The 16,923-nt window shown below is 46.0% G+C and overlaps 1 protein-coding gene across 2 annotated transcripts; it reads left to right on the forward strand.

The window, feature by feature from the left end:
* Positions 1–979: 979 nt before the first annotated feature.
* Positions 980–7,741, forward strand: LOC132386406 (zinc finger protein 229-like). Of its 2 annotated transcripts, none has more exons than XM_059958677.1 (2): positions 980–989; positions 6,110–7,741. In XM_059958677.1, the coding sequence occupies exon 2, from the start codon at positions 6,521–6,523 to the stop codon at positions 7,490–7,492; it is 972 nt and encodes a 323-aa protein (XP_059814660.1). In that variant the 5' UTR covers positions 980–989; positions 6,110–6,520; the 3' UTR covers positions 7,493–7,741. The 2 variants fall into 2 exon arrangements, with proteins under 2 accessions (XP_059814660.1, XP_059814661.1); XM_059958678.1 differs by lacking the exon at positions 980–989 and adding an exon at positions 1,995–2,139.
* Positions 7,742–16,923: the final 9,182 nt, after the last annotated feature.

Here is a 16,923-nt window from a genome sequence, read left to right on the forward strand (position 1 = left end):
TTACCACAGAACACCCCGATTCCACGTATGGGACAACAAAAGTGATACCACCGGATACTCCAGCAAATCCACACATATGGATGATACGAAGTGACAGTCACACATCCGTTGTGCACTGCGTGCCGATGATCAGATCAACCGTACCTTTTGGGCATGGAAGAGTTGCAGCCTATAGCAGGCACACGCTGAAGTTCCAACAGCTTGTCTCCCTCTCCCGCTCCTGCTCCTGCAGCTTGTGTCTGACGTCACAGCCCCGCCTCACTCAGCCACTTAAAGCGACACTCACAGTAAACGGTCTCGTAACACAATGCACCTCTGAAGTTTGACAGCAGACTAGCGAGTGAATCTTCGATGGTGCAGAGTCAGAAACAAAAGAGTTGCCAGCTTGATTCAGGGGCTCCAGAGAGAAATGGGGTCCAGAGGAGGAGGACGAATAAGACCAGCAGGATGTGGTTAAAAGTGAAAGATTAGAAGCATTTGGAAACTGGTTGGTCGAAAAAAATAAGGTGGTTAATTTCTGCAAAACACAGGTGGAAATCAACAGATCAGGCAGAAATTTTGGAGAGGAATAAATAAAAAACTTTTAGGCAGAGCCCCTTCCGCATCCCTGGCCTGTGTACTCCGCTGCTTAGTTGCTCTCTGAATTGTTTTGTGTGTGTGCGTCTCTGTATTTCCAGCAACTGCAGAATCTCCTGTGTTTTATATCTGCATTTTACTTTGGCATTAGATACACGTTGATATTGAGTATATTGCTTATGGGAGCCGCTTTCTGCGTTAAAACAGCTGCAGATTTTTTCTATACCCATAAAAAAAATGAGATATGGACATTGAACCGGTGCTTGCAGAAATGTTTAATGGCACCGTGATTACCCATATGGCCATGCGTTAAGAATTTCGGCGACGCTGGAGCGCAGGCGTCAGGCTGAGGCCGTCCCTGAGTTTCACGCATGCGCGCAGTACACAGAAGCCTTTGAAAATGCCGGGCGCGGGTAAGAGCGATTCTCCGTGTTTTTATCTTAAACACCGATTTCGAGATAATTCCTCTGAATTTCGGACACCGTGACCAGCAAACCCGGGACAGTCCTGCCCTCTTCCCTCTCTCTCTGCCCCACGATCCGTACACGGGCCCCGGGGAGCTTCCGGTTGATGAGGGAATGGGAACCGATGGATCTCTCAGACAGAGCTGAGCTCCAGCTATCTAAATGCAAGGATTAGGAACTCGGAGAAAGGGAACAAAATCTTTTACGTCACCAGTTGAGAAAATCGGCATTAGGACACTTTTCCGTAGATGCTACTTGGCCTGCTGAACTCCTCCAGTATTTTGTGTGTGTTGCTTCCTCTACCTCCTCTTGCTCTGGACTTTTCTACCGGTGAGAACATGTTTTGTCCCATTCTCGCTGGGTACGTAATGACATCAAACACCTTTGCCCTGGGCAACAAGTAGCTTTCACATCACAAATGTGCCAGACTCCAGTGAGACAGACTACTGCCCTTCCCTTCATATTCATTAGGATTTCATTCACTGAGTTCACCACCGTCAGTCATTGGGGGAGGGTTCAGGGGGAATATTTATGTAGAATACAGAAACTAGTGATGCCTGTTTGCATTTTGGTGATTGAAAAGTTACTGGAGTATTTGCAAATGGGAAGAAGTGGAGTGATATTTGGAAATCTGACTTTTTAAAGCGTAATTTAGCAAGGAAATCGCATATGGACAATGTGCAAAAGCTTTGGTGAGAAAATCCTCCATTTCCTGTTACAGGCCTGCTATATCGGTCGTGTGAGAGTGCAGATGATCTCGATCAAACCCAGAGGAGATCAAAGTTCCTATTGACAGTGATTCGCCAGCTGTGAAAATGAATACCTCTCTATATAAAATTCACTGTGCACATCTTGTCACTGGGTAAAAAATGCACTGTGCAAGATATATCTGCACACTGGTTATTACAAATTAGAGGGGAGATTACTACAAATTAGAGGGGTAGTGGAGGGAAGGAGGGGAGACCTCCAGTGTCCCTGATGCCCTCACCTACAAGATGTGCAGCTTGTAACCCTGCACGTCAATGAGCTGCAACTTGAAATGGGTGAATTCCAGGTCATCCAGCAGTTGGAGGAGGTGATAGATATGACACGAAGAGAGGTGAGTTACACCCAAGGTGCAGGACACAGGAAACTGGGTGAGAGTCAGGAAGGGGAATGAGGTTAAATAGGCATCGCAGAGTACTCTAGTGGCCATCCCCCACAACAACAGGTGGAGCACTTTAGAAGCTGTTGGGGGGAATTACCTGGCAGAGGAAAGTCAAAAGGCTGATAGGGGATTCGTTAGTTATAGGAACAGAACAAGAGGGGACGAATATCCTAGTGGTAAGGCTTGCTAGTGGTAGTGAGCAGGGGAGGGGGTGATGTGGTTAAAATAAGTTGTAGGGGGAATGGGAGCCAGAATGACAGAACAGATAGTGGAGAGGGTGAATTGAATTGACTTTATTAGATACATACTTCATAAACATGAGGAGTAGAAATATTTACCTTACATCTCCATCTAAATGTGCAATGTGTAATTTATAGTAATTTATAATAGCTAGATTGTGCATTGGACAGTCAATATAACATTAAAATTCAAATGTATCAGTGTGAATTAATCAGTCTGATGGCCTGGTGGAAGATGATGTCCCGGGGACTGTTGCTCCTTTGGCTGTGGTACCGTTTCTTGGATGGTAGCAGCAGGAGCAGTTTGTGGTTGTGGTGAATTGGGCCTGTTGCTCCCTGATATTCGTTGGGCCCTTTTTACACACCTGGCCATGTAAATGTACTGAATCGTGGAAAGTAGATTGTGCAATGTAGAATTTCCTTGTTTATATTTAGAGACACTTTTTGGTGTATAAAATGATGAGGGGTATTGAGCGTGTGAGTGGCCAGAGGAGTGTTTTTTACCCAGGGTTGAAATGGTTAATGTCATGTTTCCACAATCCCATAGACCCTTTGTCCATCTCCTGAGTAAATTGAGTTTGAAAAATATTTTATGTCTCCCCCATCTGCTTTGTTTCCACACATGGATTGCCATTCCGGTCTTCCAGAGGACCAACTTTGTGCCTTGCAATCCTTTTGCTCTTAATCTATCACTAGAATCCCTGAGGATTATCCTTCACCTTTTCTGTGACAGCAACCTCATGCCATCTTTTAGCCATCCTGATTGATTTCTTATGTGTTCTCTTGCATTTCTTATACTCCATAAGAAACTGACTGCCTATCCCTGTTATGCAATTCCATTTTGCGCTTTACCAGGGTCTGAATATCTCTTGCAATCCGAGTTTCCCTACAGTTTCTATCTTTACCTTTTATTCTGACATACCTGCTTTGTACTTTCAAATTTTCGCTTTGAAGGCCTCCCATTTAGCAAGCACACCTTTGCCATAAAGCAGCCTGTCCCAGTCCACAGTTGCCAGGTCCTAGTGTTGATTCCAGGTGTTGATCATGCCCTGAACACATCCACCTTTCCTACGCTGCTCCTTCTATTGAAATATACAGGGCCCAGCATATTCACTGCACCATGCTCAACTTTTTCATTCCTGACTTTGCCTGAGGCCTGAACAACATCTGTCTCCACAACCTCTCCACAATCTGTTCTGTTATTCAGGCTCCCATTCCCCCTGCAACTTTAGTTTAACCCTCCTTACCCCCACCTCCCACCATGCAGATCTATCACCCCTTTGGCTTTCCTCTCCCAGATCAATAAAAACGAGGTGCATACCAGGTACAGGCAGATAGGAACAAATGGGGTAGTTATGAAATACAGGAAATTCAAGTGAACACTCATGAAAGAAATAAAAGAAGGCATGAGGTTGCCCCAGCAGACAAGGTGAAGGAGAATCCTCAGGGATTCTGCAGATGTTGAGAGCAAAAAGATTGCAAGGGAAAAAAATTATTTCTCTGGAACATCAGAATGCTAATCCATATGAAGGATAGCATAGACTTGGGGAGATTTTTTTTTGCATCCATATTTACCCAAGAGATGAACACCGAGTCTATAGAACTGAGGCAAAGCCGCATCAACTTCATGGACCCTGTACAGATTACAGAGGTGGAGGGGTTTGAGGCAAATTAGTGTGGATCAATCCCCAGGGCCTGACAAGTTGTTCACTAGGACCCTGCGGAAGACAAGTGCAGAAGTTATCGGGGCCTTAGCACAGATATTTAAATCTTCCTTAGTGACAGGTGAGGTACTGGAGGATTGGAGGACAGACAATGTTGTTCTGTTGTTCAAGAAAGGCTGTAAAAATGAACTAGGAAATTATACGTTGGTGGGCTTGACATCAGATCTGGGAAAGTTATTGGAATGTGTGTGTAGGAACCAAGTATATACTGTAAGTATTTGGATAGGTGTGGACTGGTAAAGGATAGACAGCATGGCTCTATCCAATCTTATAGAGTCTCTCGAGGAAGTTATCAGGGAAGTGGATGAAGGCAAGGCAGTGGATGTTGTCTACATGGACTTTAGCAAGGCACTTTGACAAAGTCTCATATGGGAGGTTGGTCAAGAAGGTTCAGTCACTCAGCATTCAAGACGAGACAGTAAATTGGATGAGACACTGTCCTTGGGAGAAGCCAGAGTGTGGTAGCAGATGGTTGCCTCTCTGACTGGAGGCCTGTGACTAGTGGTTGCCACAGGGATCAGTGCTGGATCTGTTGTTGTTTGTCATCTATATCAGTAATCTGGGTGATAGTGTGGTTAACTGGATCAGCAAATTTGTGTATGACAACAAAACTGGGGGTTTAGCGGACTGCGAGAAGACTATCATGGCTTGCAGTGTGATCTGGGCCAGGTGGGAAAATGGTTTGAGAAATGGAAAATGGAATTTAATGCAGACCAGTGTGAGTTTTTGCACTTTGGTATGACCTACCAAGGGAGGTCTTTCACATTGACTGGTCGGGCACGGAGGAGTGTTGTGGAAGAAAGGGACCTGGGAATACAAGTCCTTAATTCACTGAAAGTGGTATCACAGGTAGATAGGGATGGAAAGAATGATTTCAGCCCATTGCCCTTCATGAACCAAAGTACTGATAACAATAGATGGATGTTATGTTGACTTCTAGAAGACATTTGTGAGGCCTAATTTGGAGTATTGTGTGCAGTTTTGGTCACCTACCTACAGGAAAGATGTAAACGAAGTTAAGATATTTCAGAGAAAATTCACAAGGATGTTGCCATGTCTGGAGGACTTGGGTTATAAGGAAAGATTGAACAAATCAGGACTTTATTCCTTGGAATGCAGATGATTGAGGGGAGATTTGATTGTGATATGGAGGCACAGATACTGTTAATGCAAGCTGGCTTTTTCCACAAAGATTGGGTGGGACGACAACCAGAGGCCATGGGTTAAGGGTGAAAGGTGAAATGTTAAGGGGAACATGAGGGGAAACTTCTTCACACAGATGGTCATCCGGCTGTGGAATGAGCAGCCAGCACAAGTGGTGCATGCGAGCTCGATTTCAACATTTAAGAGGTTTGTTTGGTACCTGGATGGCAGAAGTGTGGGAGTGGGCTGTTTAAATAGTTCAGCACAAACTAGATGGCCCAAAGGGCCTGTTTCTGTGTTGAAATTTTCTATGATTGTGACAACAATCTGAAATAATACAAAAATTCACTCTTAAGTACTTTTAACAGCTGTGTGGACTAACCAGTCATCTCAGCAGGAATTTTTTATATGGCGTTAAAACTGTGGCACTTTAAGTTAATAATACATAAAAGAAGATCCCAACTGCACGTCAAGAAATACTATTTGTGTGAGAGTGTTTCAGTTACTGTGGGGCCAGGCACCCATGCAGCTCAGCAGGAACAGGGAATAATACCAATGGAGAGAGTCAGACTGAGCCAGGTCACAGATTGGAGACGGCAGGAATGCCCCATTCTTATAGAGACAGGAAGAGCATCAGAGAATTGATGGTCATTCCAGATACCAGCACTCTGCCCAGTTAGAAGTTGATATCTCTGTCCAACTTGGGTAGAACCTCACTGTAACAGTGTGATACCAGATCAAACCTTGGCAACTCATGTAATCTCATCAGAAATGTTGTCCTACACCCATTGATGGATTTTGTAAATCTTTTTACAGGTTAAAAATGAGAAGGAATTTGTCTCCAGGAAGCTCAAACACAGCACAACAGTTTTGCTGTCTCTGTCTAGATATTTAAGAAGTGGAGCGAGGGATTCAATCGATCATCCTTCCTGCTCAGACTGTGGGGAGAGATTCACTCGGTCATTTGACCAACTGGCAACCCGTCATTTTACACAGGAGAAAGGCCTTTCACCTGCTCAGTCAGTGGGAATGGATTCACTCGGTTATCACAATTGAAGGTACATCAGCAAGTTCACACTGGGCAAGGCCATTCAACTGTTCTCTGTGTGAGAAGGGGTTCAGTCGGTCATCCCACCTGTGGACACACCAGTCAGTTCACACCACACTGGGCAGAGGCTGGTCATCTGCTGAATTTCTGGGAAAGGATTCACTCAGTCATCTGACCTAATGGCTCACCAGCGAGTTCACACTGGGGAGAAACCGTTCACCTGCTCAGTCTGTGGGAAAGGATTTACACAGTCATCTACCCTACTGGTACATCAGCGAGTTCACACTGGGGAGAAGCCGTTCACCTGCTCGGAATGTGGGAAGGGATTTAATCAGTCATCCCAACTACAGAGACATCAGCGAGTTCACACTGGGGAGAAGCCGTTCACCTGCACAGTCTGTGGGAAGGGATACGCTGACTCTTCCACCCTGCAGAGTCATCAGCGAGTTCACTCTGGAGAGAGACCGTTCACCTGCTCAGAATGTGGGAAGGGATTCACTGATCCATCCACCCTACAGAGTCATCAGCGAATTCACACTGGAGAGAAGCCGTTCACCTGCTCAGTCTGTGGGAAGGGATTCACTCAGTCATCCCACCTACGGAGTCACCAACGAGTTCATACTGGGGAGAGGCCGTTCACCTGCTCAGTCTGTGGGAAGGGATTCACTCGGCCATTCCACCTACAGAGTCATCAGCGAGTTCACACTGGGGAGAGGCCATTCACCTGCTCAGTCTGTGGGAAGGGATTCACTCAGTCATCCGACCTACTGGTACATCAGCGAGTTCACACTGGGGAGAAGCCGTTCACCTGCTCAGTCTGTGGGAAGGGATTCACTCTGTCATCTACCCTACTGGTACATCAGCGAGTTCACACTGGGGAGAAGCCGTTCACCTGCTCAGTCTGTGGGAAGGGATTCACTCGTTCATCCCACCTACGGAGTCACCAGCGAGTTCACAGTGGGGAGAAGCCGTTCGCCTGCTCAGTCTGTGGGAAGGGATTCACTCGGTCATTCACCCTACAGAGACATCAGCGAGTTCACACTGGGGAGAAGCCATTCACCTGCTCAGTCTGTGGGAAGGGATTCACTCGGTCATTCACACTACAGAGTCATCAGCGAGTTCACACTGGGGAGAGGCCGTTCACCCACTGAGAATGTGGGAAAGGATTCACTCAGTCATTCCACCTACTGGCACACCTGTCAGCTCACAATGGGGAGTGGCCATTGTTATGAATCCCTAGGTTTTGTTTGCTGTGGACTGTCATTTTAAGAGAGAGAGAGAGAGAGAGAGATTAAGAAGGCAAATCAGTCTGACTTGCAGCTTGTTTACATCGTGTGCAGCTTGTTTAGTTTTAACCGAGGACACAGACACTCAGAGTCAGACGGAGACGAAGGAGGAAAAATGGAAGGATTGTAACCAGGGAACTAGTGGCCAAGGGTCACTGTTTGGAACTTTCCTTTGCCCACAAGGGTGGATTCACCTTACATCGAATGTGTGGCTGTCACCTCATTTGATCCATAGGAGTGGATCTGATTTGGGGTATCCTGTGGAGACTACTTATGTGTTAACCATTGCCTGGCTGTGGTGTGGTAATTCATTAAGACGATACCCCTTATGACAAGTCACTTCGGGTGATAATTAGTATGTGGATTTGGAAGGATGACAGATAAAATCTACAGTGACTGTTGGTCTCATTTTACCACCATGAAAACTGTGGAATATGACATAATTGCCTTCTCTCAACATTTACCCTGGATTACAAATATCTCTCTCTCATCACCTATTATGTAGTTGAACTGAACTTTCATACTTTACCATCTCAAGACTCCAAGTCTTGTTTCCCCCGAGCTCAATAGTTTGGGAGTTTTAGTTATACACATTTATACACATTTATACACACAACACTCTCGAGGAAATCTGCAGATGCTGGAAATTCAAACAACACACACAAAATGCTGGTGGAACACAGCAGGCCAGGCAGTATCTATAAGAAGAACTGTTGATGTTTCAGGCTGAGACCCTTCGTCAGGACTAACTGAAAGGAAAGATACTAAGTGATATGAAGGTAGTTGGGGGAGGGTGAAATACGAAATGATAGGAGAAGACCAGAGGTGGTGGGATGAAGCTAAGAGCTGGAAAGGTGATGGGCGAACATGATACAGAGCTGGAGATGGGAGAGGACCATTGGACAGGAGGCCTCGGGAGAAAGAAAGGTGGGGGGAAGCACCAGAGAGACATGGAAAACAGGCAAACAATTAAATATGTCAGTGATGGGGCAAGAAGTGGAAGAGGGGCATTAACGGAAGTTAGAAAAGTCAATGTTCATTCCATCAGGCTACCCAGCCAGTCTATAAGGTGTCGTTCCTCCAACCTGAGTTTGGATTAATTTTGACAGTAGAGGAGGCCATGGATAGACATATCAGAATGGGAATGGGACGTGGAAATGAAATGTGTGGCCACTGGGAGTAGTCTGTTGCTGCTGGTTCGTTTCTAAAGCGTTACGGTTTGTAACAAAATGGGGCCTGTGTCTGGGATAGGAACAAATTTAAGGATTGATTTAATATCGATTTCATTGGGGAAATCCCTTTTGATTTATTTGTGTGTGGAAAATCAGCAGCAATGGATGTTGATAGATATCTGGAACCTCTCCGGCATTAGAGGACACCAGAAGGATTGAGTTGTTGAGTATTGCTAAAATGTTAATAATCGCTCAGGTGAAATTGACAATGAGGAGGGCACAGCTGCAGACGATAATAGCTGAACATTATGTATCTGAGGGTGTGTTTAAAGTGGAGGAGTTGGAGTTTCCTGAAAGTAAACCTCATGAGCTTGAGCTCCCGTAGAAGTTAGAACAATTAAAGATGGAGGCTCCGGAAAGGCAGAGGCAGTTTCAGGCTGGAGAGGCAGAAAAGCAGAAAGAAAAGTTCTCTTACAAAGTGTAATTAAGGGGAAGGCTTAGCAAGCCTATTCTGCTTTGACAGTTGCTGAAGCAGCTGATTATTTACTTATTTATGCTGCCCCAGTCATCGCCACTGGGCTATAAATGTGCAGGAGCAGTGTGTGGTTCAGTGCTTTGCTCAAGGACACACACGCTGCCTCGGCTGAGGCTCGAACTCATGACCTTCAGATCGCGAGTTCAACACCTTAACCACATGGCCACGTATTATGACCACATATTATGACATAGTGAAACAGGCTGTGCTCAAAGCTTACGGGTTGGTCCCAGAAGCAGACAGGCAAAAGTTTAGAAATTTAAAGAAATCTGTGAACCAGATATACGGAATTTGCTTATGAGAAATTTGTGTCTATTGACTACTGGTCCACATCTGAACATGTAAATGATGATTTTAACAGCTTGAGAGAGTTGGTTTTAATTGAAGAATTCCGAAGGTGCGTCCCTGATGACATAAAGATGTATTTAGATGGAAATGATGCTGCCACTCCGCAGGAATCTGCTGGATTAGCAGATCAGTTTGCTTTAACTCATGAAGTTATGTTTACCCTGAATAAGAGTTTCCAAAAGGCACTTGTCAAGTTGTGGGTAAACCTAATGAGCTCACCCCAGTGGCCTGTACCTGCATTCGGTGAACCCTTTTCCAAAGTTATAGTGGATTGTGTTGGCCCATTGCCAAAGACTAAAGCTGGCCATCAGTATCTGCTAACTATTATGTGTACTACATCCAGATTCCCAGAGGCAATGCCTCTCAGAAATATTAAAGCTAAAACTGTGGTGAAGGCTCTTACCAAGATTTTCACTTTATTCGATTTGTCTAAAGAAATACAGTCTGATCAAGGATGTAATTGTATATCTGCATTATTCAAGCAGGTAGTTTATGAATTGGAAGCAAAACAGATTGCATCATTTGCATACCATCCGGAACCAGAAGGGGCTTTAGAAAGATTTCATTCTACCCTCAAAGCAATGATTAAGACATATTGTGTTGAAAATGGAAAAGACTGGGATGAAGGAATATATTTGCTTTCGTCCACAGAAAGAGAGTCAGTACAGGAATCACTGGGCTTTACTCCATTTGAGCCCTTTGATCTTGTTAAAGGTACAGTAGATTGATGGGGATGTACATGTTAACTTGTTAGACTGTGTTTTGAAGTCCAAAAATAAACTATACCAAGCCTGTAGTCCAGCGAGACAAAACTTAAAGATTTCTCAAAACAAAATGTTGGTTTGATAACAGCGCTCGAGAAAGAAAATACCAGGTGGGGGATAAGGTGCTTGCCTTATGTTGACGAATCCACTTCAGGTGAAATTCAATAGACTGTATGAAATAGTCTCCCAAATTAATGATGTGAATTATGTTAATAAAACACCGGGCTGATGTTAACTAACACAGGTGGTTAGAAGGTTTCTGGGAATGGATGGATATTACCGTAAGAACTTTGCTGCTATCGCTCTTCCTCTGACCAATCTCCTGAAGAAGGGTGAAAAGTTTGTTTGGACCGAGCCTTGTCAGAAGGCATTTGATTGATTGTTATCAGTATTTCAGATTAGGCCAATCAATGTACTGCTGTCAGCAAAATTTAATTAGCAGATTGGAGCTGTGGGTGGCAACACAAGTCATGGGTGCACAGAGAGTAAAGGAGAAGGCCAAAGAGACAACCCTGTGGGGTATGTGTGCTGAGGGTCAGAGAGACAGAGGAGAGGGAGCCCACTCTTACCACCTGCTGGCGATCTGACAGGAAGTCCAGGATCCAGCGACACAAGGCAGGGTGAAGGCCGAGGTCTCTGAGCTTCTTGTGGATACTTCACGCATTCATATGGCTACTGCTCTGCCCATGACTGCAAGGGACTGCAAGGAACTGCAGAGAACATCAGAGAAACAAGCCTCCCCTGCATGGACTCTTCCTACACTTCCCCTGCCTCGGAAAAGCAGGCCATGTACTCAAAGATCCTCACAACCACAGACATTCTTGCTGCAAACCTGCTCTCCCATTGGGAAGAGATACAAAAGCCTTAAAGTGCGTAACACCAGGCTGAAGGACGGCTTCCTGTCTGCAGTTATAAGCCAAATGAATGATAAAATGGACTCAACCTCACAATGTAACTGGACGTGACCCTGCACCATATGTCCATCTGCACCGCACTTTCTCTGCAGCCATAATGCTTTGTTACAGTGATTATTTTGATGTATATCAGCTCAGTGTACAGTTGAAATGTATCCATCTGTCTGGATGGTATGTCAGGCAAGATTTTCACTGTAGCTCAGTACATGATGATAATAAACCAATTTCCCAGTTTAATTGTGTGGAAATATTAGACAGACTGAGCTTCTGCTCTGGAACCACAGAAGGAAACTGAACTGTTGTAATTTCTGTGGAAAGCAAATATATGGAAAATGCTTCAATCTCACATTACGATCTGCAGTAACTGGGATCAGGTGACCGGTGGTGGGTCTCCCAGATCAATATCAGAATCAAGTTTAATAGCACCGGCATGTGTCATGAAATTTGTTGTCCCTGCGGTAGCAGCAGAACCTAATTCATAACAATAGTTTTGAAAAATTGTGATTTAAAATAAGAATATACATATATATAGTACAAAAATAGAGAAAAAAAGTGATAAGCTATTTTAATTGTGTGGAGCAATTTGACTGACTGGGTGTTGCTTTGGAAATTCTGAAGTGAAGCTGAACTAAACTTTACACATTTATGAGAAGCGCAGATAAATACAAAAGGCTAAATTCTCACATAAACGGGTCAGACACCCAGAAACATTGGCAGCACTTCAGCACCACAAAACAGTGGAATGAAACATGCAGAAACTATTACAGAGATAAAAGCACTGTCCACCCACAACGAGAGGACGTGACAGATCCGGATCTCACTGACTTGTCTGAACGGGTGAAAGGTGAAGCTACACGGACACATAGAACAGTGACCCGCAGATGCTGCAGATCTGCAGAAAAACGTGAACAGGAACCGGGATCAGGTGACGGGTGGAGGGACTCCCTCCTGAACTGGTGACTCTGCTCCTCGCCCCTCACATGCTGCCCGACCCATCCACCGCATTCCCCAGATTATTCCATATTTACCCCAGATACATGATTATTTTTCCACACCATATCTTCCCCGATCCTTTTCCCTCCACGTCCAGGTCACAGAGTCACCGGCTCAATTCCCATCCAGGTCCAAAACATAATTCAGACGCAAAAAGGAAATGTTCACGTTTCATTTAAATCAGTTTTGTGTTTCTAAACACTAATTTCTATTCACATTCCTCCAGAGCCTTGCTGGACAGGAACACTGAAACATCAAGTGAGAAACAGCAGGAGGCAATTCAGCCCCTCTAACCATCAGCAAGATGGCGGCTGCTCACCCATCTCAGCCACGTGTTTCTGCCCGATCCTCATTTCCTCGATCCCTCCGTTCTCCACACATCTGCCGGCCTCTGTTTTACGTGCGGACGATCACTGAGTCTTCACCGCCCTCTGTGGTGGGGATTTATAAACATTCACCACCCTCGGAATGGAGACATTTCCCCTCATTTCAGTCCCGCACAGTCTATCCCTGTTTCAGAGACTGAGATCCCTGGTTCAACCGGTAATGATGTTGTGCATTTCAGTGTGTTCACCTCTCAGTCCTCGATTCTCTAAATGAAAGGGTTATCACATTTGATCTTTCTTCATATGATGACCCCACCACCCCAGGGATCAGTCTGGTGTATCTTCATTGCACTCTCTATAATAAATACTCTCTAACCACTTTGTTAATCCTCTATAGAATTAATTTCCATCTTCTGCAGCCCCGTGTTGCCCCGATCACTCACCTCCCACCCCTGTCACTATTTCCACCTTCCCACCTCCCCCCTCACCTGGATCCACCTCTCACTCCCCAGCTCTTACCCCATCCCCACCCCTCACCTATTCTCTCTGACTATTTCCCGTCCACTCTCAGTCCAGAGGGAGGGTCTCGGCCCGAAATGTTGACGGTCCATTTCCCTCCACAGATGCTGCCCGACCCACTGAGTTCCTCCGGCAGTTTGTTCTTCGGTCTGTATAACCCGTGTTAGTATGGGGAGCGGGATTTTACACCAAATTCCAGGTACAATCTCAACAAAGCACAAATAATTGTCACTCTGCCCGGACCATTGGTCCCGCTTGCAGGGCAACAGTCTGCTGGTGTTTACCTCCAATGTGGTGAATCCCTCTGCTCGACACCACCGTGTGCTCAGACATTTCCGCAGATGAGCCCCTCCTGTCCCCAACGGGACAAACATCCTGTCCGCCCCCTCTCTCACCATCTTCATCCTTTCAATAAAATCCCTCCCTCCCCGGGGAACCGGCATCGAACCGACGGGCCGAGCGGTCTCCTCCTGCCTCTCAGCGATACATCAGACTCCGGCCGCAGGAGACGCTTCACAAACGCCCCAACTTCCCTCGGAGGGAAATGGAAATAAATCAGAAAGCGGACATTTACTTTGAGGTTTTCTCCGCTCTGAGGAGGCGGTCGGCGCTCGAGCGGGAGACGAACTCGGCGGGGTAACGCCCACTCGGCTTGTCCGCCTTCGCGACTGGTTGTAAACAGTGATTGACATCGCTTAGCACCAATAGAAATAGCGTAGCTCCTGAATCCTCTGTTGACAGCTGTGGGGGGAGGGGCTGGTCACGTGATTATTAGCCCAGCCGTTAAACCGATAAAGCTCGAGCACAGCAGCGCGTGGGTGACGTAAGACACCGCGCACGTGAGGGCAGATCCCGGTATGGGGAGTCCATGTGTGACGTCAGGCGAGTGGGGGTGTCTGACGTCACCGTATTTAAACGAACCAAAATGGGCGTTTCTTATTATTTCGGTGGGACAACAACATTAATGACGGGTTTCATCACTGAATCCAGTGTTGTGGGATGTAAAGTCCCCTGTTATGTGTCCGGCTGTGCCGTGTTGTTGGTGGAGTGGGCAGCGTGGTGTTTGTCTCGATTCGGGTCACAACACCAGAATTGCCAGCGGGGTCCACACACGGTGTATTAGTCAACAGAATACACTGTGTGTATTCTCAAGTGAGGAGTCTGTGTGGAGATGCAGCTTCCCTGGAGGTGGACGAAAGAGGACACACCAACAGGCGGAACCAGCTGTGGGAAGACATGATTTTTCAGGTCTGATGACGAGCTGAATGTACCATAACCTTCAGACTGAATCAGAAAACCATTCTGAGGGTATTTGAAATGTCAGAAGCAGGGGAGATGTGATCCTATGTCTCCATCAGACCCTCAGTGAGATGGTTCCAGTTATAACGTGCAGGGATGAAAGCACAGTGTTTGGGGTCTGATTTAATCACTGATTCTGACACAGTGAGAGGGTTAGTTTTGCTGCAAGGAAGCAACATTAATGCAAGAAGACACAGGAACTTCATCAGTTGCCAGTTGTTTAGCAGAAGTGACCAATCTCTATGCTACTTTGACAGAAACAGATATTCCCAGACGTAAGAAAGGGGTGCAGTCTGGTTTATTTCAGGTTGGAGAGGGGTGTTGAGTTTTGAAATCAATGCCTCGCGGTACCACCATCGTTAATTTAGCATGTGCGGAGTGGCGGATCACACAGCACGGAAACAGGCCTTTGGCCGGCCATACCTGTTCTGACCATCCACTCACTGTCTACACTGGTCCCATTTATCAGCACTTGGTTCACAGCCGACTGTATCTCGGCAGTTTCAATGCTCATCCTGTTCGTAAATGTTGTGAAGGGACCTGCCTCCACCGCCACCTCGGGCAGTGAGTTCCAGATTTCAGCTACCCTGGTGACACCGGCTCCTCCGCTGTTGTGCGGGGTAGGGTTGTTTCCTTTGGCGGGGGGGGGGGGGGGGAGTGCTCAAAGGCCTGTTTCCGTGCTGTGTGATCCACCAATCCGGACATGCTAAATTAACGATGGTGGCACCACAAGGAATTGATTTCAAAACTCCACACCCCTCTCCAACCTGAAATAACCCTTTTGTCCAGAGAGGTGGGGTTTGTAGATTGATGATCGGGATGCCGTTCTTTTTTTAAGCTGGGGTTGGGGTGGGAGTTTGATTTTTCTCTCTGAACGACTTTCATGCTGGGACTCACAAACACAACAGCTCGTTAGTTCCGCTGTATCTGTCAGTTCACCAGCGCTTGAATGTCGCCGATCCTTGAATGTGGAGGCGGAGATGTTGGAGAAGACAGCGCCCCACTCGCGACTAGGAGAGCCCGATCACGTGTCCATGTCCGTGATCTGATTGGATACATCGCCATGACGTTATAGCACTGTGACGTCATTCACTGGCTCTCATTTTGGAAGGGATTCAGTCGGCCATCGCAGATTCACCAACAGCTTCGCTCTGGGAAGCGGCCGTTCACCTGCTCCGTGTGTGTGAAGAGACTCATTCAGTTAACCCACCTTGTGACGCTCCGGTGAGTTCACAATAAATAGAGGCCACATTTCTGTCCGGAGTGAGCAAAGAGTTTTACTCAATCATCCCAGCTGCTGCAACACCAGCAACTTCACATCAGGGAGGAAGTTCAAATCAGCTCCGTGTTAAATGTTTAACCATCACGGTGACTGAAGGCAGCTGCAGGTTCATGAGGGACTGTTACTGTCAGATTCTGCAGTTCTTGCGCCTGCTCATCGTACCCAGGACAGAACCCTGGTCACTGAGCATTGGAGGAGTCTGTTCTGCTGATGTTAGACTTAAACTAGACTGGTGTTTAATATTGTGGAGCTGTGAAAGATAAATCAGCTCTGTATCAAATCCCGTGTCTTAGGTTCTTATCGTCTCTAACACACTCACAATGTACACTAGAGTGGCCACTCTGTCCATCTGGTCCCTGCCCATGTTTCTGTTCCATATCAGTATATTAAAATCTACCCCTGCCGTTCCCCTCTCTCACTCTCCCTGAGATGACAGGTTACAACTAGTCACCGCTCCGTGGGATAGGAGATTTCTCTTGAATTTCAGAGAATCATAGAAATCTACAACACATTACAGACGCTTTGGCCCACAATGTTGCGCCGACCATGTAACTTACACTAGAAACTGCTTTAAAATTACCCTACCGCATAGCCACCTATTTTCCTAAGCTCCGTGTACCTATCTAAGAGACTCTTAAAATACTCTATTGTATTCGCTTCTGCCACCATCGCTGGCAATGCATTCCACACAAACACCACTCTTTGTTTTAAAACCTTAGCTCTGACATCTCCTCTGTACCTACTTCCAAGCAGCTTAAACCTATTCCCCCTCGTGTTAGCCGTTTCTGCCCTGGGAAAAAGCCTCTGGCTATCCACACGACCAATGCCTCTCATCATCTTATACACCTGCATGAATTTCCTGCATGATTTTCTCCGGGCTGAACAAGACGATGAGCTCACTGTGGTTGTGACGTTGTTCAGGGCTCCGGACGAAGTTGGTTAAACTCCTTCTCCGCTCTTTTCAATGTTTTGTGTCATTTTCACCTATTTTAAAGGACTGTGCCTCAGACAGCTGGGTTGTTGCAATTTTTACGTACCAGCAGCAATAGATCACTAACGGAGTCAGGTTTCGATGTTAAAACCACCCTCTTCATTAGTATCTACTCCAAATCTAAAAGATTGAACGAAATAAACAGCAATTAAC

The sequence above is a fragment of the Hypanus sabinus genome, unplaced genomic scaffold (genome assembly GCF_030144855.1).
Source record: "Hypanus sabinus isolate sHypSab1 unplaced genomic scaffold, sHypSab1.hap1 scaffold_1146, whole genome shotgun sequence".
Taxonomy (NCBI): domain Eukaryota; kingdom Metazoa; phylum Chordata; class Chondrichthyes; order Myliobatiformes; family Dasyatidae; genus Hypanus; species Hypanus sabinus.

Excerpts from the sequence above, each read along its gene's own strand:
- LOC132386406 (XM_059958677.1), top strand. The coding sequence starts at position 6,521 with ATGGCTCACCAGCGAGTTCACACTGGGGAGAAACCGTTCACCTGCTCA.